This window comes from Festucalex cinctus, chromosome 1 (genome assembly GCF_051991245.1).
Source record: "Festucalex cinctus isolate MCC-2025b chromosome 1, RoL_Fcin_1.0, whole genome shotgun sequence".
NCBI classification, from domain to species: Eukaryota; Metazoa; Chordata; class Actinopteri; order Syngnathiformes; family Syngnathidae; genus Festucalex; species Festucalex cinctus.
The window spans coordinates 27,302,493-27,326,898 of NC_135411.1; the positions used below are offsets into that span (position 1 = coordinate 27,302,493).

Below are 24,406 nucleotides of genomic sequence, written 5' to 3' on the forward strand. Positions count from 1 at the left end.
AATAAATATTACAAAAAAACAAAAACAAAGTGTGAATCGAAGTTCTGTGCAATGAACAACACAATGAACAATGTTAAACAGTAAAATTTAATAATGTAAAAAAAAAAATAGCTATCTTCATTTCTTGTGCTGAATTAGAAGTTCGAACCCACGTTGGACTTATATCATAAATATCTATCTATCTATCTATCTATCTATCTATCTATCTATATATATATATATATATATATTAGGTGGGGGAAGACGGACCTCTTAGTTTCGCTGACATCTCCCTCTCGGTTTCAGCCGTGCACTCATTGCGTTGAACTGGACATTAGCAGCCCACACCACGCGGAGGCTGACATACTTCATAAACTGTATTTGTTTGTCTTGGTGCCGCAAAAATCTCGCTCGTTTGGAAACCCGGAAATGTATTATTCACATGTAAAGTCCTTAGAGTCTAATTTAGTCTTTTTTCCACCAAACTCCAGTTCTTGTCCAGCTTTTTCCTGCCTTGGTGTTCTCAAGGACGCTTTGACATTGCGAATAAAGACATCGTCATTCTCCTCATCGCATCCTCCCTCCTTCCTCGCTTCCCATTCTTTGTTGTTTTCCGCTACTGATTATCAATACAACGCCTCCAATACACTCCCCCCATATGTCCTCGGAGATACTTGCCTTTGACAGTCATAGACGGCGGCAAGTCATTTGGGATCAAAGCAAGACGGATGTGCCTGTGTGAAGAATATACACCAGAGCCACGATGCAGACTTGAGATGGAGAAAAGTGGACCTTTGACTTATATAAACTGCTTATAGGCTTGTTCCTCAGCTAGAAATCATACCTCTAAAGGCTGTGGTGTAGATTTTACTTGGTTGACTTATCAAGACTAATAATGGCAGTAACTGGAAATGGCAGAAAGTTCTGAAGAGGAGGAAAGGCAATAGAGAGGCATTCAGATGGATGCCTTGCAGATTGGTACTATCAGACACCGTGTTTAGTCACCAAACGAAAACAAACGAGTCGTCAACTGAAAATACAAATGAACAATGTTAGTTCCAAGATCAGGACAAAAAACAGTGAAGCATACAAGTGTCTTTTGTAATGAACGCAAAATGACGTCATTTAATAATGGCATGAAGTACACATTTACACCTGTGTTGTTGCATAATGTTATTCCTAAATTGTTTGCAAGGTGCCCGACGATTGGCTGGCAACCAGTCTAACGTGTGCCACGACGTACAAAATGGATTGACAGATTTGCTGGCATTGAGCAAAGCAGACAACACTGACAAACAGAATTTTTCTCATCCATAGACGGACAGACAGGAGGGTTCCTGACATTTTCTCAAGGCGGAGCTGATTCTGAAAATTGACATGTCACAACGGCTCATTGTCACTCGTCGCAGGACTATTTTTAAGTGACACACATCAAAGATAGTCTCGGAAACTGTTATCAACGCTCAAAAGTTGGTCTGAACCAGTCACAAATTATGCTTGACTGCTGACATGTTGGACTGTTGAAGCAAACACTGAGCAGAAACGTCATCATCATCATTACTGTTTTAACAGCAAAAACTTTACAAAAGTCAGCAATACTAGTATAGTTGGAAAACTATACTAATATACAAAAAAAAAAAAAAAAAAAAAAGATGCTTTTTGACTATTTGTGCAACATTAGTCCTGGATAAACTAACATTAAGATTTTGTGCAGCTGAAGTATCGGCTGTAATACAAAATATACTGTACATATCCGTGTTTATTTTGACATGAAATTTTAATTGTTGACTCAATTGAAATTGAAAGAGTAAATGAAATCAAATGTCTTGGTGTTATCATTGATGCAAAATTATGCTGGACATCTCACTTAGAAAATGTTATAAGAAAAATATCCAAAATCCTAGGTACCAAAGATCTTATGAATAAAAAGTTATCGTATTTATATATATTGCATTATATTGTACATTATTACTGCCATATCTGATTAATTGTGCCGAAATATGGAGAAATACATACAAAACTAACACGCAACCCGTCTTTAAACTACAAAAAAAGAGCCACACGAATAATTAGTCGCTCACATTATACAGAACCATTAAATCAGTTATTCATTAAATTCAATGCTATGACCTCATCGAATGTAAAACAGCTCAAATAATGTACAACGTGTACAGTAACTAACTTTGCCACAGTATTCAGAAGTTATTCGAAATCAAAGAGGGCTGTTGCTATAGGCTAAGAGGCACAAGTGACTTTAAAAAAAAAACAATGATAAAGAACAAACATAAAGCAAATGTGTGTTTCTGTTACAGCGGTTAATCTGTGGAACAATTATGAAACTGAACTGGAAAAAATGTGAATCAATTTACTGTATTTAAAAAGAGGTTTAATAAGATAATGTTATAAAAATATGGAAATCAGGTAAAATACTGAACATTGGTGTGGGCATGTACTGTAAGTGTACGTTTGTGTTTAGATATGTATGTGCATGTACTCGTGCATGTATGGGCATGTGAATGTGTGCCCACATATGTTCAATAACTAATGTTTTGGAAATTTATTGTATTGTATATGTAGGGTTTTACTTTCTTTCTCTCTCTTCCTTGCGTATATGTAATGGATAAGGGCTTACAACTCAATAGCAATATTATCTGTGCACTTAAGATAAGCGTGTTTCTGTTTATTTTCTATTGTTTAATTTTATTCATATGTTATTAAATAAGAACAACTTATTAGTATATTAACAATATAATAATAATGGGGAGTACGACTAGATAAGAAAATGGATGGATGGATGGATGGATGGATGGATGGATGGATGGATGGATATTTGTAACTGGAGTTCAACACCCAAGACACATTTAACACAACGGTGTCTTGAGTAAACCTTGTTTCAATGAAGCATGTTGAATTGACAATAATATGGTGTCTTAAAACTTAGCTTTCAACTAAATAAAAAAAAAAAAAGTGCATAGTTGCCTGCAATTAATCTTCCACTGTACAATGAATGTAAACATGTTTGAACATTTGTTGGATTGTTGTCAGGTGTCCTTAATTGACGTAATCTACTACTGGGTGTGGGCGGGGTTACACACCGGTGTTCATTCAAATAAATGGCTGTGCACTCAGTCACTATGTGAGTTGCATGCAGGCCGAACGCAAACTGCTGCTGTCTTGTGTTTTCCTCCGTCTGCCGGCATTTCCAAGTCCTGAGGCATGGCTGCGCCAACAGGTTATGGGCCCAGTAGTAGATACGGGAAAGATTTTGGAAGCCGATGGAATCGTTTATGTTTTGACGGAGATGAAAAGAATTATGAACTGTGGGAAACAAAGTTCCTGGCACATTTGCGTCTGCTCGATCTCAAGAACACGATCTTGAGTGAACCTCCCGATGCAGACATGGATGATGCAGATGAAGACACCAGTAAAAATGAAGAGGCGTACGCAGTTCTAATTCAGCTGTTGGACGACAAAAGTTTGTCACTTGTGATGAGGGACGCCGCGGATGATGGCAGGAAAGCGCTGCAGATCCTGCGCGACCATTACGCAGGTAAAGGAAAGCCGCGCGTAATTAGTTTGTACACTGAACTGACATCTCTTCAAAAAGGTGTGAACGAAAGTGTCACGGACTACATTATTCGCACAGAGACTGCCATTACAGCGTTGCGTAACGCAGGAGAGACACTGAGTGACAGCTTGCTGACCGCAATGGTTTTAAAGGGCCTGCCTGACACGTTTAAACCGTTCTCTGTTCATGTTACGCAGAGTGACGAAAAGATAACCTTCGCCGAATTTAAAACAAAATTGAGAAGCTATGAAAGCACCGAGAAGTTTGGAGCTTCGAGCTCAGGCGAGGATAGCGTGATGAAGGTTAAAGGAAGAGACAATTGGGCCGCAAAGATCACCTGCTTTAAATGTGGACAAAAAGGCCACAAAGCCGCGGAGAGCGCATCGACTGGAGAGCGTAGAGAGAAAAGACAATGGTGCAGTCTCTGCAAGAATGCTACGCATAAGGACGCACAATGTCGGCGGAGAAAGCGGGATGAAGCGAAGCAAGCGGTGGACGAGGAGGACCACACGTTCGCATTTAAGGTGCACGAGCCTGTCAGCACAGTGAATGCGAAGGGCCTCATGGTCGACTCAGGAGCGACGAAGCACATCATCGCCGACATCGAAAAATTTGAGGAGTTTGATCCAAGCTTCAAACCTCAGCGCCACATTCTTGAGTTGGCTGACGGAGCGCGGACAAGCGGGATTGCGCTGAAGAAAGGTACGGCCAAAGTGCGCATAAGGAACAGCGAAGGCCGCGATGTCAACGTGAACTTGATGGAGGCGCTCTACGTCCCGTCATTTTCCCAAGACGTTTTTTCGGTCACAGCGGCAACGGGGCAGGGAGCCACAGTCATCTTTAAGGAGGGACAAAATAGACTCATCCATAAAGATGGTATGATTTTTGACATAAATACAAAAGACAGACTATATTATTTGAGTACCATTCAAAATGATATTGATGAGTGCAATGTGTGTTATGATGTCCAGACATGGCATGAAATATTGGGTCACTGTAATTATGATGACGTGTTAAAGCTGGAAAGTGTCACAAAAGGTATGAAAATTGAAGGGAAAAGTCAGAAATGTAATTTGAAATGTGAAGTGTGCATCAAAGGTAAATTTGCACAGAGCAGAAACACAGCCTCTGATGAAAAAGCTAAAAACATTTTGGAACTTGTTCATGCAGACTTGGCTGGACCTATAGAACCAGCTGGAAAAGATGGTTTTCGATTTGCTTTAGCATTTACAGATGACTACTCAGGAGCTATGTTCACTTATTTCCTCAAAACCAAGAGTGACACAGTTAAAGCTACGGAAAAATTTATAGCAGATGTTGCTCCTTATGGGAAAATAAAATGTATGAGATCAGATAATGGAACCGAATTTACATCTTCTTTGTTTCAGTCTCTGCTCAGTCGAAACGCTATCAAACATGAAACCTCAGCTCCTTACTCACCCCATCAGAATGGGACTGCAGAAAGAGCATGGAGGACTCTGTTTGAAATGGCAAGATGTATGTTAATTGAGAGCGGACTACCAAAAGAGTTGTGGACATATGCAGTACAAACTGCAGCTATAATTAGAAATCGATGCTTGAATAGACGTCTTCAACAAACCCCATATTTCATATTAACTGGGAAGAAACCCGATTTGTCCAAAATGAGAGCATTTGGTACAGAGTGTTTTGCCTACAAATATGATAAGAAAAAGTTAGACACGCGCTGTGAAAAGGGAATATTTGTTGGCTATGATAAAAACAGTCCTGCATTTTTAATCTATTATCCAAATACGGGTAAAGTAATGAAAAACAGGCTAGTGAAGTTTGTCACAAAGAATACAAATGAATGTGATACTCAGACAGATGATTTGCACGACTATTTCCAACACAAAATGAGAGCTGACCTTCAGCAACCGAAACTTGATTTGTCCAATGTAATTCCACAAAAAGTAAAAAGCGAGTTGTGTGAGTCCAATAGTGATCTAAAAAGTGATGAGGGAAACCAAAGTCCTCGCTATCCAAAGAGAGAAAGAAGACCCCCGCAGTATTATACTGATTATGAATACGAAGTAAAAACTAAAGATGAAGGGTCAATAGATGTTGATTATTGTTATCGTGTAACTTGTGATGTTCCATTGACAGTACAGGAGGCTTTGAGCTCTTCAAAATCAGAGCAGTGGGTTAAAGCCATGAAAGAAGAAATTGATTCTTTAACAGAAAATGACACCTTTACATTAACATCTTTACCTGAAGGTAAACATGCAGTGGGGGGAAGATGGGTTTTTGCCATTAAAGATAACCCAGTTGAGACCATTTACAAGGCTAGATATGTGGCAAAAGGTTATAGTCAAGTGGCTGGTATTGATTATAATGAAACGTTCTCACCTACTCCTGATATGACCTCAGTCCGTGTGCTAATGCAACTTGCAGCTCAGTACGACTTAGAGCTCCATCAGATGGATGTTAAAACTGCATATTTGCATGCCCCTATAGATTGTGAAATTTATATGGAGCAGCCTGAAGGGTTTGAGGTGAAGTCGAAAACAGGAAAGAAATTGGTGTGTAGACTCAATAAGTCACTGTATGGTCTGAAACAGTCAGGACGGAATTGGAATAAAATGCTTCATGACTGTCTAATTGAAAATGCCTTTGTTCAAAATACAGCAGACTATTGTGTTTACAGTAAAGAATCGGACAATGAAAAGATCATCCTGATTATTTGGGTTGATGACATTATCCTTGCAGCGAGTGATTGTCAAATACTTCAAAGTGTGAAGGAAATGTTGAGAAAAAAATTCAAAATTAAAGATCTTGGGAAGTTGACACATTTCCTTGGCATAGATTTTACCCAGAAACAGGGGCAAGTAAAAATGGATCAGAAGAGATTCATAACCAAGATTTTGGAAAGATTTGACATGACTCACTGCAAAGCAAGATTAACACCATGTGAAATGAAAATGAAATTTGATAATGAGGGTGAACTTGCTGATTCAAAGAAATATCGTGAATTAATTGGCAGTTTAATCTATGTAATGACTTCTACTCGACCAGATTTGAGTTTCATCGTGAGTAAATTGTCACAATATCTTTCTGAACCAAAACAACAACATTGGGTAGCAGCTAAACATGTGTTAAGGTATTTAAAAGGCACAGTGGAAAAGGAATTGTGTTACAGGAAACATGTCAATCTTAAACTTGTGGCCTATGCTGATGCAGACTGGGCAGCTGATCAAAATGATAGGCGGAGTATGACTGGTTACTGTTTTAGCTTGTCTGAGAGTGGAGCTATTATTTCCTGGAAGTCTAAGAAACAACCCACTGTAGCTTTATCCACATGTGAAGCTGAATATATTGCTTTGTCAGTTACTACACAAGAAAGTCTTTACCTTGTACATTTACTTGCAGGAATGGACAATGGATTTGTGTATACACCTGTCACGATTTTTGAAGACAATCAAGGTGCTATTGCTCTTTCAAAGAACCCAGTATGTCGTCAACGGTGCAAGCACATTGACATTAAATATCATTTTGTCAGAGCTATACTTGGTGATGGGAAAATAATAATTTGTTACTGTCCTACAGATGGAATGGTGGCAGATATTTTTACTAAACCTGTTACTAAAGTGAGAATGGATGCATTTGTAATTTTTCTATTTGGTATTTAAATGTTTGTATTGATAGAAAACTGAATTGTGTGTTTAAGGATATGATGCACTGTTTTGTAATTATGTCAATTTAAGAACAAGTGGGGGTGTTGGATTGTTGTCAGGTGTCCTTAATTGACGTAATCTACTACTGGGTGTGGGCGGGGTTACACACCGGTGTTCATTCAAATAAATGGCTGTGCACTCAGTCACTATGTGAGTTGCATGCAGGCCGAACGCAAACTGCTGCTGTCTTGTGTTTTCCTCCGTCTGCCGGCATTTCCAAGTCCTGAGGCATGGCTGCGCCAACAACATTAAAGTTCAGTGAACAGTTTCTGAGTGGTTATTTTCTCCTACCATTGTTTCATTCCTTCTGATTGGATTTTGTGAATTTTCATCACTGTTCTTTTCGTTTTAGTCATTGACGAAATTGCCAGTCAATTTTAGCAATCATCATGGTCTCAATGAATGGCTTCTAGTTTTGTTTTTGTTTCATTTTCATCTGAAAAGAAAATTTGTGACAAAAAATATCCCGAAATTTTTTTGTCGAGGAAATTATGACTGGTACATATACAGTATAACTATTTGTCTCCTCTTCCACCAAAAGTTTAACCGAAATGTCATATTTCTTGCTCTGCTTGCCTAACGTCTGCACCTAAATGACCATAAAAGCATAAAAAATGGCTACTCACTGTATTACTAAGTATGCATTTGCAATATATATATATATATAAAACAACTATAAAAATGCTAAGCTACTAGGGATGTCACAATAAGGTCAATACCGTGATATTAAAACTCCCACAATATCGTCGTCATCATGTTCCCATATTTAAAAGGAACCCATCTGTTTAAAAAAAAAAAGTCAGGTTGATTTCCATTTGTGCAGTTCTAGCACCCTCTAGTGGCTAGTTTATTAGTGCAATGTAATTTTCATTAGGGATGTTTTGGCCTTCTATGTTTAAAATCTAGGCTAATTGTCAGATGAAGGGGAACCTAATTTGCTTGTGAAGCGATCAATGTGTGCTTGCATTACCAAGTAAGTGCCTCAATATTGTTATGTGAGATTGTAGGTGGTTTATATGCATTGTTGTTATGCACAAAAGCACAATATTGTGCTTTTTTTAAGTATGAGCTTTTTTTTTTTTTTACAATGTTGTGATCTTTTTTAAATATCGCCAACGCCCCAACAATATCGTGAAAATTATCGTATCGTGATGTTTGGATATCGTTACATCCCTATAAGCTACTAGTATTAGCTAATCATCAAATGGATACCTTAAGAGATGAAAATAATTATTTATGATAAGTGAGATACCGTAGCTCATCAGCATTGAAGATGCAGGGGTTGATCTGCACCGAGAGAAAAGTGCATCCTCCCCACAAGGCCCTGTGACATGGACAACTGCTGAAGGGCTGTCCCCAACAATCACGTCTTCCCGAAGAAGGCCCAGGCCAGGGAAGTGAACAAACACAAAGGGCAAGCGCCTAAAAATAATTATCAAGCCTGTGGAGAACCCCCCCGCCCCCACTAGTACAGTAGCCATGAGTGATCATCATCAAGGCGTCAGTAGGAGGAACTGGAATAAATATACCAGTGGGCTGATTTTAGAATGAAATAGACATCATGTTTCTCTGCAGCCATGGCTGCTCCCCGGGAGCATTGTTTTCAAGTCCTAACAACCAGAGGGAAGGAAAACTTGTGGGGAAAAAAATAACTCATCTCTTTCCTGTGACACAATCTCTATACCCGCCACCCGCCCCCAGTAGACACACATATCCCCTTCAATAACCTCCCGTCTCGTGTTTGCCAATGGACACTTATCATCGATGCACACAACATCTTTTCCTGCATCCCCATCGATCCCCTTATTGAAACAAGCCTCATTTGCAGTCTCCTCCTTGACATTTTTTCTCGCCTCTCCTGTCTCTTTCTTTTCCAAACTCTTGACAGGCTGTGCAGATTTTGGCACTTTGCTGTTCTCCCCCTAATCCTTCGCCAGACTTGCCTCCTTCACAAATATACAAGGACTTTTGAGAAAATGCAGTCAGGCGTCACCGAGCACAGACACATCGCCGGTGTATGATATGCAGTTTTCAAACTGTTAGTTAAAAACAAAGTTGCATAGTACACACGTACTCACTAATTATCATATCACATAATGTAGGAAGGGTATGATAGCTTAGTGTAGGTCGAGGATAGGTAGGTAGGTTGGGCAAGGGAGACACGCAGGAAAGTAGATTAGTGCAGGGTAGGTAGAGGTAGTTAGGTAGTAGGGGGAGGTGATATAGCTTTAAAATTATATCACGATATTTCAAAGACATTTGTGGTGAAAATATTTTTGACGGTATGGGTAATAATTACTGACCAATATATTCGTGATTGGTGCTTCGGAATAACAGCACTTTTATTGCAGCACAATATTTAAGCCACCTTTTTTTGACAATTGTGCGACACCCTCGCTTATTGGGCTTAACCCTCGTTAATAAAAATGTTCAACAATTGAAATGTAAACAAAATGCAAATATAGCAATGAAATGGAAATAAAAAGAGGCCACTTCGAGGTCTAATTGTAACATAACTGCTTAAGCACGTAAAGCACATTTACTTAGCAAATGCAAAGAAAACCTTCATAATTCAGTGGCAAATCGCATGAGCCAAGAATGTCCATTATTTTCTCCTGTGTGATTGATCCTCGTGTTGGAGATGCAAAAAACTTCACCAATGATGTAAGTAAAGATTGGTAGGTTGGACAGGTCTCAATTACTTCACAAGGGTTCAGAACATACAGCAGAAGACAAAATCTCATATCCCTTAAGTGACTTATTTCTCAAAAGGATTGCCAAAAAGTCAATTTAGCATTCAAATGTCAATGCTGGAAAACCAACAGCAAGGTTCACTAATGTGGTTTCTACGGGCACCAGTTGGCATCTAGGTTCACATGGGTAGTACACAGGCCTGTTCTAAAAATAGCTCACAAGTGATGGGGCAATGTGATTTTATCAGATTGTCATAGAAGCGATCATTTGAAAACGACAACACTGGAAGAAATTTATAGAAATATTATTCATCCTTTTCCTAATTATTGTGAGAAATCATTAACATGATCAGTATCTTCACATAAATTAGCATAATTAATTAATAATTAATGATGCTCGGTTATAACGTACAGAAATGCAGTAATAGCTACTATTAAAGGTCATTTGAGCAAACTTTTTCTTTCTCAAGTGCGTAACAAACTGGAATCCATTTGCATTAAGCATAAACCCTCTCAGTCTCCAAAAGGTTGGTGACCCCTGACCAACAGTGCAGTCTTCTCACCAACAGGAAATGTCTTAAATTTCGAGGCAGGGTCACACAGCACCTGATCAAGCCGGAGAGCTCCAAACTGCAGTGAGGCAAAGAAATAGTCAGCATCCTGGGCATTCAGATTCCGTCGAGCGGTGCACAATGATGCATGCTGGAATCCCGTCGTGAGTTCATTGCGGAGTGCGCTCATCTGTAAGCTGACACACATTGTGCAACATCCATGCGTCCCATTGAGACATGTCCTATGGGTAAACAGCGGCAAAGCCTTTTTTTTTTTAGGTGCACCAGCACAATTAAAATCAGACTTTGAACAAAATCGCCTCCACTTTGCCTTTATCGCATCCTGAATATGCATGTATGTAGGAAAACGTGCCAGAAAACAGCAGACAAGCCGAAGGGAGATGTGCGAGATCAATTGTATAAACTTCTACACGAGCGCGCTCCTCTGGACCCGCAACCGATCAATAAGGTGCCGCCGCATGCTTGCGTGCGCACGTGTTATTTAGACAGGAAGGGGAGCCACGGAACACAACACTGACGGTGGAAGAGAGGGAGTGGGGGGGGGGGGGGGTGAGAACAAAAGAAAATAAGAGGGAGTAAGAGAAACGGCAGTAAACGATAAGAACGCCCTTAGATCAGATATTCTTAAATGTCACAGAGCTGAAGTCTCTTGATAGTGCTGAGTGGAATCTAAAAAGGACCGCTCACACTGCATTCAGTGTGATGCACCGCCGGGTATTATTCCTTAAACATGCCACAAAAGAGACTGCCGTGTGTAAGCCCCACTTCCCGCTAGTCTTTGCATGTGTAACCCCTACTTTCCATTTTAGTTTTTGCATGCGTAGTCTTTGCATGTGTAACTCCCATTTCCATCATGTGCTAGAAGTTTCAGCCCAAAACACACCCAAATTAGTTTTTTGTTTTGTTTTTATCTTAATAAAAATTGCACTCACTAGTCACTATTATTGTACAGTGCAAAAACACACATGCAAACATGAAAATGTGAGCAAGCTAAAACAACTCTACCTAATGTTTTGACCTTCCTTGTCCTGTAGAATTTGTTGGCGGTTGGCCAACCATCATAATGGCGCATTAGCGCCACCAACTGTCCTCCCATTGCAAGGAAACCAATGGGTCGTTCCATGCAAACCACCGAAAATAAATAAATAAATTAAAAAAATTATTAAAAAAAAAAAACTGTACCTAATGTTTTGACCTTCCTTGTCCTGTAGAATTTGTTGGCGGTTGGCAATCCATCTTGATGGCGGTTGGCAAACCATCATAATGGCACATTAGCTGCCCAGAGCCAGCTGAGATAGGCTCCAGCACCCCCCGCGACCCTTGTGAGGAATAAGCAGTCAAGAAGATGGTTGGATGGATGGAAAATTTTGACCATACAGATTTTGATTTAGATGAAACTTGGTGTACTTGTTGATAGTGATGGCACAACACTAAATCTCAAATTTTAGGTAAATCAAAGTAGTGGTTTGGGAGCTATGGCCAGCTGAATTATGACATTTTCAGGCAATTTTCGGTGCATATTTTAGTAAACTTTTACTTTAAAATTTTAGTTGACCTTGAAATTGACCTCATGGACCACATGACCATAAAAAAAAAATGCTCATAAAATCTAATCTCTGATAGCATACAATAGCTTTAGAGATGTAAAAAAATAAAATAAAATTATTTAGCAGTGATAAGGAGTAAAAGTAATCACACCCTCAGATATTCACTGAATATATTCATTGAAAGTTTCAATCAATTTTGTTTGTTGAACTTCATCATTGCAGTTTCCAGTTTCCAACATCTTCTATTTAGGAGGCCCTATAGCTACATGAGGAAAAAGACCAAACACGGAAGCTTGAATGCGCCTACGGAGTCATGAACTCCATTAACTTTTTAAAACATCACACTGAACACGTCAAAGCGTTAGGGAGAAGACGCAACATTAAAGCACAATTGTCAAAGGGCTACGAATGCATCAGAACTTCTTTGTGTAAATGCTGATATAATATACAGTGAGAGAATGCATGCATTGCATACTCGTTTTGATTTTACAACTTTTTTTTCAAGAAAGAAGTAGACGAGAAGGCCGAGTGTCTCTTTTATTGAGGCCTCTCAACTGGGTCTTAGTAGGAGATTTTGGCTTCACGCCTCCCTGCCGCACTCTTGCTAAATCGGCTTTCTGTGGCCATGGCAGTCATTAGCCTTGCCCCCCGAGCGGTAATCCCCTACTTTTCTGACTCTAATGGAGGCAGGAAGGGTGAGCAGAAGTGCCTCCGTTACTGCTTCGGCCACTGAGCACCATGAGCAAAGCACGGACAGTCCAAAACAAAAAGCCAAACATGCGAACTGAACTCATTCATGTTTGTACAGATTAAGACACAATTCATATGCTACAATATGGTCGACAATTTAAAAATTATATGATATAACCGAACTAAAATGGGCAACTACACAAGATAGGACAGCCATGTATAGTTTTTGAGATCCACTAAAATGCTGAGAGTGGCAATAATCACCATCAGACGCTGATGCAATCTACAGTATTCTAATCCAATACATATGGTTGTGATTTTAATTGCTGCCTGGTCTCCAGCCTGTGAAACATCCAGCATAACAATGCAGGCAAAACACAAGGGAATGGTCAAGGTTCATGGCTTTTCTTGACTTGGTCTATCAAACCCACTTGCTTAAACTCAAGACTAGTCAGAGCAGAAAGGGAGCCATATGTTCTCGAGCTTCATGCCACCACACTGTTTCGCAGCACGTCGTTAGTGCATCTGTCTTAGCAGCAGGAACCCATATTTAGAAGGGATCAGTTAAGCACCGGCGTATGCCTGTTTGCATATGACTCCGAAAGAGCCACTTGGGCAGGCCACAGTAACTACGGAATTAAATTGTTTGGTCTTGTGTGCAACTGGCAACAGTTGACTAAAGCGCCAAGGCCAAACAATCCAAAATATTTCAATCCCACATGTGCTGATTGAACGGAATCATCAAGCGGTTGAGACAATGCAAAAAATGGATTTGACTCCATCAGCTGGAGCTGGTGGGTGAGTACCTACCACTTAATGTAGGGCTGTACGAGGTATCATTTTGGTATCGTAATCGTGATCTCAGACAATGCGATCTCATTCATGATCCTCAAAGCTTGTATTTTTTATTTATTTATTTATTTATTTTTTTTACCAGTCTCACATATCAGAAGCAACATGTTATTCGTGGACAGGTTATGGTAACCAATCAGCTCCAGCTGTTAACACACACACACACACACACACACACACATATATATATATATATATATATATATATATATATATATATATATATATATATATATATATAAATGAATTTATTGCCACTGGCCAGACACACGTAAGATGGCGGGTGGACCTACGTGCATCAGCAACAGGAAGGTCGTATCTACTACTGATAATTAAACAACATAGAGCAAGACTCTTCTGGATACGGTGACTTCAGTTGAGGATTTTTTTGTTTTTGTTTTTTTCCTGCAGGCAAGGCCATCAGCATTTGCCACAAGTAAGGACAAATGTGCAAAAACCAAGTTAAATTGACACAATGCACTTAACATCAGACGCAACGCAAGGGAGTTCACGGACGCTGGCAGTTGAAACAAACTCACTACGGACGTTTATGGATTTGAATGGGATGGAACCAGTGTGAAGACACGGGATCTTGGAGCATAACGTAAGTTATTTGAAAAACTTTTCTGTGCGCGTGTGCGGTACCGTCAGTATGCTGCATCAATCGCCATTGTAGGCTTCGACAACTCAGTATGTTTCAATGAGACAAGTGAATATATCAGGCTTAGTGAACATATCATGAAGATGAAGCGTTATTTAAGTTCATTAATATTGTGATCAAATTGGATATTTCATTATATTGGACTATGAAGTGATTTTCAGGAAAAGTACAAGAAGTAAGTGATTCGAGTTTATCAGGGCTAATGCTAATCGCGATTGTTAATCATTTAGCATAGGCTAATTTTGTTGGTGTTTGTGTAATACGTGCATATGTGTGCAGAAGATAAGGAACAGTGAGTATTTATATCAACTAGATTCAACTCCTTAGTGGACTTAAAACATTTTTAAAAAAAAACATTGAAAAAAAACTCTTTTGAAAAAAAAATTGTGGCAGTGGGCGGGGCTATTAGTCGATTAATAGGTGACTCGATTTTTTTTAAAAAGTCATTTGTGACAGCACTAATTGTATGATGTGCTTTTCTCTAATGTATGTGAATGTTACTGTAAGTAGTTAAAATTGCACTGATGCTTGATCTGAAGAAAATTGTGAATTGAATCGTAATTGTCACCAATTTAGTTTTTTCCTAAAATCATTCAGCCATACCCCAGGTTGTTTTACGGCCCATGCAACCACCCCTTTACAATCTATCTGTTAACTAACTTACCAGTTAACAACCAACTCAGCAAACAATCGTACAACCAAACAACGACAATTACACAACTGTCCAATAAGTGATAAAAATCATAGTATTCTCTAACCAACCAACCATCAATAAAACCTTAACCTTCTCTAACCAAACAATTCATCACAACCAGCCAAATAATCCACCTGCAGTAAAATCTTGACGTTTTCTAACTAACCAAGCAACCAATAAAAAAAGCATAACCGTTTTAACTAACTAATCGACCAGTTAACCAATGATAAAAGCATTGTTTTGTTACCAAAGAACCAGGAGTAAAAACATAACCTTTTGTAATAAACCAAACAACAATAAATTTAGCTTAACCTTTAACTAACCAACCAGGGATAAAAAACAATTGTTTCTAAGCAACCAGCCAGCAATAAAAGTATACTGTATAACATAAAACGTATTTTGGTGTTCCAATCTCGATTGAGCCGTGAGGTATTAGCATGTGCGGTGCGGATTGCACACTGTAAACACAATTGGGCCACAAACGTGTCGAGGCAAGTGCCCCCGAGTGAGAGTGTTTGTGTGAGGTTTTGATTTGTCTGTAGAATAATTTGATATACGACGGTGCCACTTTCATAACAGCGCGCGCCACATTTGGGAGAGTTGGGCTGATGGATGGCTGTGATATGCGGCCCAGTCGTATATTTCTCTGCGGACCGTCTCGGTGAAAAGCAGTTGACTAGACAACACAAGGACACGGAAGAAGGCGAGGGGGTCGCTGCGAAGACTCCAGTTCTCCGCTCAGTTTGGGGTCCTTGCCAAGTTCAGGGTTGCGCATAATAGGAAGTTTTCTTCATGGCAGTCAGTCTCTAAAGAAACATTGCATCTCCTCTGGAAGGTCACTTGAGTAACCAATTGTCACACTAGCACACAAGATAATTCAGTGGCAATAAATTGTACACTTCCAAGGCGTTTGGAAAGTCGGTGTACACTTTACTGTATTGTACTTTATCCATCCTGTATTCATCTGCCCAACAAGAAGGAAATAGGTATTGATCAGTGGTACTTAAATGGTTAACAGGGTAGACTGACAAATGATTGCATGTGACAAAAGAGGAACACATTGGACTAAGCACCATGCAGAATGGAAATGTTAGCTTGAGGGGTGTCCTGCCTGGTCTACAAACAACAAAGACTGTGGATGCAGGTGGGATCAAATGTGTCAGACATCGATTAATCTTAACCCAGGCTTATCTCATACTGTGTCGTACGCTAACACTAAACGTCTACGGTGACGAGCATGCCGTCACTCTCCAACACTCCACCCCTTCCACCCACAAGAAACTGTCTAATTTGATTAGTTTTTATTTAGTTCCTTAGAAAGAAAGAAAACAAAAAGAAAGACTTGACTTGATATTCTTGAGACTTGACTTTGACTTTAAACACATGCATTGGCAAGTCTTTCCTGTTTACATTACATACATTTTGGAAAGAAAAGTAATTGTCATGTAGTGTACTGTGTAATGCTAAGCAGAATCAGAAGCCACCTGATGAAGCATACAGGGGAGAGTGAGGTATTGTGAGACACTGGGTAATGTGAGACACCACCTGTATCTAAAAAAAGAGCACATCTGTGGTCATGTGACCAATTTGGTATCAAGCCCCTCCCATTTCAGCTTGGCCATGAAGAAGATGACTTGATTGTGCTGAGGTAAGCATGTGTTTTAGACAAAAATATATTTTTGGGATGTAAAAGTACTTTTTTTTGCTTTGAACTTAATCAACTGTTGCACCAAAGCTATTTGACTCAAGTGGAAAAACGTATATCCCACATATTGTTGAACTATCAACTTATAAAATGATGTGACAGTGCTAGCTAAAGATTAGTCTGTGTTGTCAAGAGAGGTTGTTCTTTATAAAATGGTGGTGGTGGGTTTAAGTGAGACAAATGCCATGGGGCAAAGTAAGACGGTGTCTCATTTTTCCCCTTTTCATACATGATTTCACTTTTCATTCATGTTTTGTTTTTCATGTCAGAAACAGTTTTTAAAAAAGCCATCATGCCAAGGAAATACAACAGGAAGACAACCTGGGGCAATACCTCCCTTGAAGAGATGAAAATTGCAGCCACAGAGGTCAAGGAGGGAAATAAGTCTTTAAGAGCAGTTTCAAGGGATCGAAATATTGACAAGTCAAGTCTCCTAAGATTCATAAAGAAAAAGGAGAAAGGGGATGTGAAATCAGTAGCTTGGGGTGCAGTGGCTCAGGCAAAGAGAATTTTCACTGATGAGATGGAGGAAGAACTTTCCAAACACCTGAAAGAACTTGCTGAACAGTTCCATGGCCTCTCTCCAGCTAAGTGTCGTCAACTTGCATTTGAATATGCAGAAAAAAAACAATGTTGTTATCCCTCCTAATTGGAAGGAGGTGCAGTGTGCAGGTAGGTCAGAGTGTGCAAAAGATCATATGATTTAGTACAATAAGTCAACTAAGCTGATCTTCCCAAAGAGGCTAACTCTTTAACTAATGGATTGTCTATAGGTCAAGAATGGTTTCGGAGCTTCCTAGCACGTCGCCATCTTTCTGTCCGAACTCCAGAAGCAACATCCCTTGGAAGGGCCACTGCGTTCAACAAAACAACCGTTGGGGAGTTCTTTGATAACCTGGCAGTAGTCATGGACAGGTAACATAATTATTTTTTAATTGCAAATATTTTATTAAGGCTTTATCTCTGAGATTAAGTTTGAATTCTTATCTATTTCTCTCTTTTCCTCCACTCTTTACAGGCATAAATTTGCCCCACACAAAATTTTTAATGTGGATGAAACAGGTGTCTATACAGTACAAAAGCCTCAGCAGGTAAGCCATACGATAAACACACACAAGACAGATGTGTAGCGTGTAATAATAAGCAGCTAGTTACTGAAACAATGCTTAAATTGCAATTTGTAATATGGTTGCCTGAATTGGATAAACTGGATAAAATGAATAAACTGAAACCAGACATTGTAAACCTTTTTTTTCCCAGTAGTAGCCTACAAATTGAAGATGCAACTGATTCTGAATTTTCTATTTGATTCAGGTTGTGACACAAAGAGGGAAAAAGCAAGTTGGCTCTGTCACATCGGCTGAGAGAGGGGAACTGGTGACTCTGGTGTGTGCAGTGAATGCTATTGGGAATGCTACACCTCCCATGTTTGTCTTTCCCAGAGTAAAGTTTAAGGAATGCTTCATGATCAATGCACCTCCTGGAGCCAAGGGTACCTCCACCAGGACAGGATGGATGAATGAAGATACCTGGACTGAGTTCCTTGATCACCTGATAAAGCACACTAACTGCACCCCTGACCAGCCCATGCTGCTAATCATGGATAATCTTAAAGCTCACATCTCACTCAAGGCAGTAGAAATGGCAAAGAGCAATGGTATTGTTCTGCTCACCCTCCCACCTCACACAAATGATGTTGCACATGTTCCTAAAAGCGATGTTGTGAGGAAGCTGCCACAACCTACAAGGCCTGGAGGAACCACACGAAGAGAGCAACTCTTCAGCTTTCCGTGCAACCTTCAGGGTTGGAATGTAGAATAGGTTTTGCAATAGTGTCAGATGTCCTCGTCTGAGTTCTACTCCTGTTTTCTGAGTCACAGGCTGCTTTACTTCTTTCAGTTTGTTCTTTTCCCTGATTTTCAGACCAGAGATAGCTCTAAGGGTCCCGAGTTCTGATCCCAACTGTAAAAATGGTTCTTCCTCTTGTTTGATTGTTAAATAAAACATTTTGAATATTTTTGTTACAGTATTTGTTTTTGTTCAGTTACCTTCAAATGTTTAGGGAATAATGGCTTAATTGACCAGTGTCCATGATTTTTAAATTATTCCAACATTAATTCCGGAATCAGTGGTTGTTTAACTAGTTATTAGGATTCTGACTTTTACAACAGGTGTTGTTAGGCTTGATTCAGAGTGAAAAAAGTAAGTGGATCATTTTACCCCAAGCAGGATCAATTTACCCCACTGAAATTTGGGTTTTGTCTTAGTTTACCCCGTAGCTGGGGTAAAATGAGACACTTTACCACTTTTTTTTAAACAATTATATTTTCACTGTCTTTAGTCCTACATGCATTCTGATAATTTCTATTCTTAGTAAACATCCTAAATTAATGGAAAATGTGTTAATTTTATTGATACATCACTTAAACCGGCTTAGATCGGTAGAAATGTAAAAAATGTCTCACATTACCTCACTCTCCCCCATATTAGTTTTCTGGAGGACCTCCAAACTTTGCCATTCAATTATTGTTTTGTTTTGTTTTGTTTTATGAAATGAGAGAAAAGAGCAGGGTAACATCAAACACTAGAAACACAACTAAGATATTTAACTTAATCCCTCACAACCACCCCCACAAAGACAGACAAAATAAGTTAATTTCACAACATTAAGTTGCAAGTCTGTTAGGCATTTACATAGACATCGATCATAAAGTAAGCAACAATAAGAAGATTATTAAAGATTGTACAGAGGACAACAAAAACATTTTTCTTCTGCCACAGAAAGGCTTGTGGTTGGACTGTATTTATGCATTAAATACGCCCAAGCAACTCCTAAAACGCTAGTTAGTTAGTTCCCGCGAGTGGGGTGGCCGATTTTGTGGCCCCATATCTCCGGCCTGGAGGGTCGTTGAGGGCCGGCACCGATGCCATTGGAAAGCCGAGGTCGAGACGGTTCCGGGGATGTGTTCATTTTCCCACGAGGACCTAGGCCTGATTTATGCCTGCATGTTTGCTCTCGCGTTGATGACCGGCGTAGGTCACATGATCTCCGCGAGCCATGAATTTTAATGGCCGGCTGCAGTGCACACGTCGCCAATCCTTGCACGCCGTAGATGGTGGGGCGTAGCTCGCTCGTGATCGGTCCGTTCGATGGCGTACTCGTCTTTTTTTTCTTTTTCTCTCTCCCCTCCCCCAGATAGTTTCCGTGAAGGCAACAGGCGACGCAAATCGACTTCCTGCCCGGAGACCACGGCTGTGCATGTGGATATGTGCGTGGGACGAGAGGCAGAAAAAAACAAAACAAAAAAATAAAACTATGTTCGCTAAGCGTGTGGCTATTGTGTTTTGGCGAGTTTACAAGCCGACACCGGTGCAAATTGGCATTAAATAATTGCTACGGTGATGAGGCGACTCTTCCCCCAGCTTTGTTTCGTGATTCTGAATTAAATTGAACTTCCTGAATGTGTCATAAAATGCAGAGGAATCTCCATTCTGTGGCGTCCCAGCCGTAGCAACAGCCCAACTTGGAGTGAAACCACAGCAGACATCGATGTGTATTGTGACGTGTATTGCGCACAAGTTGGAAGGCAAACGCACGAGCGGAGCTCCGCCATAATGTCTCCGCGTTACCCTCAAGCAGAAGTATACTGAGGCCTTTATGGTTCGACCAGTACGGGGGTGTCAATCCCAGTAGCTGTACCCGGAAAATGTGCAGCGTGAGGAGGCTTAGCAGCCCTGACAGTTTGTGGCAAACATTTAACTGACAACTGCTTCAGGAATTTGGGACAATACAAACGTGGATTAGCAGAACATCTTTCACTTACCCCGGGATCAGTACCAACTATTGAAGCCAATAAGCCAATATTACTTCAGGTGCAGACGTGAAGACTGTTTATAAACAGGAACACACGGAAAAGTTGAGACTTGGCCACGCCCACCAAAATCCGCTCGTTTGATGCTAGGCTAACAGTAGACCTTCCTCGTGGAGACTGCAACTCTACAACAAGGTACAATTTCATGAACATTTATTTGATACAGTATTAGGGCGGTCATAGGATGGTTGGTGTACTTGCTGCAAAGCTCATAACAGGGGATCTTTAAAACCTATTTGATTGTGGCCATAAGTACAGCACAACAACAAAATTACAGCTAGCCTTCAAGCTAAATTCTAATGCTGAGCGCAAAGCTAACATATGACTATCCTTTTCTTGCCACTGACCAGGGTGCCTACTGGAACGCTTACGAAAGTGGAAATAGTCATTTCTATGTTATGACGAGTTAAAAATATTTTTTGCCACTGCATGGTGCTTTGAAATTTGAGTTAATTCATTTGGTGACCATGTTTGCAATTCAAACACTCGAATCACAATTTACCTTTTACAATCAGTGAAGGTTACCAGACTCGGTAAGGTTCAGTAATACCGCTCATTCTTCATAAAGGATCAACTTTGTTCACTATCTGCCAAAGTGCTTGACATCATTCTTGCCACAGTAACTTGAGACCTGCTTGAAACTTGAAGAAAGGCTTGAGAATTGGCATGACTTGATGTGACTTAGTCACACTTCTGGAACCAAACAAGACACATGTGATTGTCACACGAAAGAGCAAGCATCGTGCAGAAGCTCACCTCTCACCCCAGTGGCTTTCGACTGCACAAACGCGACCCAACGTCGAATCAATCCCGTCGTGACCCCAGGGGCTCGCAATTAATCAATCAGTTAAATACCGACGCAAAGCCACACAACAAGAATCAATTACCCACACAATGGCGGGCCAAACATCTGATCAGAAAAGGCGCCCGGTCCCTTCGGTACTCCCGGGAGAAAATTGTCGCTCGGGTGGGATGTGTTTCCAATGTGCAGGAGAAGCTCTCAGCTCAGCGGGGCCTGAATATTCATGCCAAGGAGCCTGCTACGATGGAGGTGTTCAGTTATTCATTATGCTTCTGCAAAAAGAAACACACCCACTGAGATGGAATATTAATAGTTGCCATTAATAAAATATCCATCTTACCCCCACTGGATTAAGTCGACTTTCTTGACCATTAGGCTAACACAGGCATGTGACATCTGACCGGAAAAGAAAGTCAGAAAGCTGGTGTTTTAGGTTTGTGCATAAAAATAAAAAAATAAATAAAACTGTTCTTCATTTTGGGGAAAATGGAAAAGTAGTGGAATAGGTGGAATGGAATGACAAAGAACAACTATATAAGTGTGTACTCAGGAAGGTTGAATGTTTAATTTAGAGCTGGCTGAAAGTATACTGACATTTCGCCTATTGTTAGCCAAGATGAGTACATGGGACACTGTCTGCCGGGAAAAAATGGAAATGTGCGTCAGGGCTGTAAAAAATTTAGCCGCCTTCCCCGCAAACAGTCTGTTCACGCGGAACACAGGCTCAGTACAGTAGACGACCCTGACCGTGCTGGCTACTGTACGTTCGCCTTCAAATTCGCCCCGAGGATGTTGTTGTAATGCCATCATCTTCGTGATACATCTGCAAGACAGAGCGAGGGAGAGATGGAAAAAAAAACGAGCCATCGTCTTGACTTTTTCGCGACTGAGTGATCCCTTCACTCAGCCATATCTGTGACCTCCACATTAATATGCAACTGCCAGATAACAAGGCAATGTATTTTTAACTGCAGAGGACTCTGTGTCTGTTTTCTGTTCGGCACTCCAGATTTGCTTTTAAATATATTTCCCGTTGCCTTTGAAAGAGCCCTATCATGTTTAGTAATATTGGACACATTATGGACATGACACAACCCTATTATGGACATTGGAGTTCCTCTTATTTTTGGAAGTGCTACTCAATTTTACGCAGTGCTGACTGCAGCCATTTAGCTGAAAATGGACAGAAATGTTCATTTAATTGTTTTGACAGTCACGTGGAACTAAAAAAAACTGCAGTTAAAGTCAGGCTTTTATTTATTTATCTATCTATTTATTTATTTATTTATTTTATTTTATAGTATTTTTTTGCTGTTGCAGCAACATAACCATGCTGGACTGTCCATTCACTCTTTTTTTTTTTTTTTTCTAAATCTAAGTGGAATTTTATTTATATAATACTTTTCACCCATTAAAATTAGGAGTGTAATGATTTTTGTATTCGTCCCGTTTTCGTTTCGTTTTAGACGTCACAATTTGGTGCATACACTGAATAATAAATACAAGTTCATTTCAGCTATCCGTACTTCAAACAAGTGGCAGTAATGCACCTAAATCTGTTTGCCAACAGTTAAAAAAAAAAAAAAAAAAAAAGCGAAGAAAAAAACCCGTTGTTCTGTTGTTTCCATGACAACTAATGGACATGATAGTTTTTTTCCCCCCACACTCGATAATTTGCATGCACATTTGTTTACTATGTCAGCAATATGGATGGATGTTTTTGTGCTATTGGTATCACCAGGAGCTTAAAGAGACTGGCGACGGGCATGAGATACCCGTTTAGAGTTAGACCGGCGTACGGAGTCTCTCAAGATCTCCCGTGCAGCCCCAGTGATGAAGCTAACTGCTTGTGCATATTCAACTTTTTTTCTGTTCTTTAGTTCTTTTTTTAAGGAGGGGATTGATTAGATCACTTGGAAAACAACCTTTTTTGAACTCATTTTACCTATTTTACATTAGAAAACTGCAAAAAAAAAAAAAAAAAAAAAAACTCTGAGCATGCTTAGTGGACACAAACAGGCAGCCATTCTGCTTACTATACAGTGCTGGCCTGGCATAAAATTTATTTAAAAAAAAAAAAAGACACAACAATTACAATAATGATGAAGATGAGATGGATGAACCTACCAGATCAGCTATCTCTGACAATAAAGACAAGCTTTTTATTTTCTTTTTTATAAGGACAATTTTGAAAATAGTGCTTTTATGTGCATCTGTATCTTATGCCTTATGGGGTGATTGATTGACAGGGGCCAATTTTTTCATTTTTCTCTAATACCAGAGTAAAAAAAATAAATAATATGAAACACTTGACAGTAAAGTACAACTTTACAGCTCCCACTTTCTGTTATGAAGTGTAATTTACTTTTGAGTAGGGATGTTTGATGCTTTTTGGAATACGATTACTCAACTGTTGAGTAGTCACCGATATCACTAGTACTCTTTTGATACATAAATTTCACCAAAAAAATAAATAAAAAATGACAGATAGTAAAAAAAAACTATATATATATATATATACGCCTATATAGCATTTTTTTTAACTGCATGGAATTGATGGCAATTTTCTATTCTTCTAATTTGAGATCATAACCTCATAACCGACCTGTGGCAAGTACAGATGTGTACCTTGAAATACAGCCTGGTATCGGCCCAATACCACTACCTAGTATTGGTACTCTCCCATCCCCACTTTTAAGCCACCTGATGCACTGATAAAGGGATAGAATTGCATGTCTCTTTTCCATTAAGAAAAGACATTTTCTTCCCCAACCCTTTTATGGTGAGGTCAACGGTCATATTGCTACATCTGTTTTCTCTGACACAGTTTTATCTGACAGTTTTCAAGTTGAATAAATCCAAACAAACAGACTGGGACACGCGGCAGTGGCGACAGCGGTCGCCCGGGGTGCCGCAAAGGAGGCCGTTTGGAAGTAAGAGCGAGAGGAAAAAGCCAGCGAAGAAGGTCAAGTACCTGCCACTTCTGTCAAACACGTCTTAGGGCGTCTGAGTTGTGGCCGCATGCAGGGTGGCGGACTGCTTTCGAGGCCTTTTCATCTCACAGAGGTGATGGCTGACG

At 39.9% G+C, this 24,406-nt stretch overlaps 1 protein-coding gene and 1 long non-coding RNA gene across 5 annotated transcripts in view; both read left to right on the top strand.

The window, feature by feature from the left end:
* LOC144022231 (uncharacterized) overlaps window positions 1-24,406 on the top strand; it is a 48,570-nt gene that overhangs the window by 3,995 nt on the left and 20,169 nt on the right. For 2 of the 4 annotated variants that reach the window (XM_077526899.1, XM_077526889.1), the window contains exons 1-2: window positions 3,018-4,423; window positions 14,005-14,197. In XM_077526899.1, coding sequence (XP_077383025.1) covers window positions 3,196-4,423; window positions 14,005-14,033 — 1,257 coding nt within the window. In that variant the 5' untranslated portion in view covers window positions 3,018-3,195 and the 3' untranslated portion in view covers window positions 14,034-14,197. Of the gene's footprint in view, window positions 1-3,017; window positions 4,424-6,934; window positions 7,417-14,004; window positions 14,198-24,406 lie in introns of those variants that run through there. The other 2 variants (XM_077526880.1, XR_013284291.1) reach the window with 2 other exon arrangements.
* Window positions 17,281-17,715, top strand: LOC144020698 (uncharacterized). The gene is made up of 3 exons (XR_013283952.1): window positions 17,281-17,325; window positions 17,427-17,568; window positions 17,672-17,715. It is a non-coding gene; the product is annotated as an uncharacterized LOC144020698 (long non-coding RNA).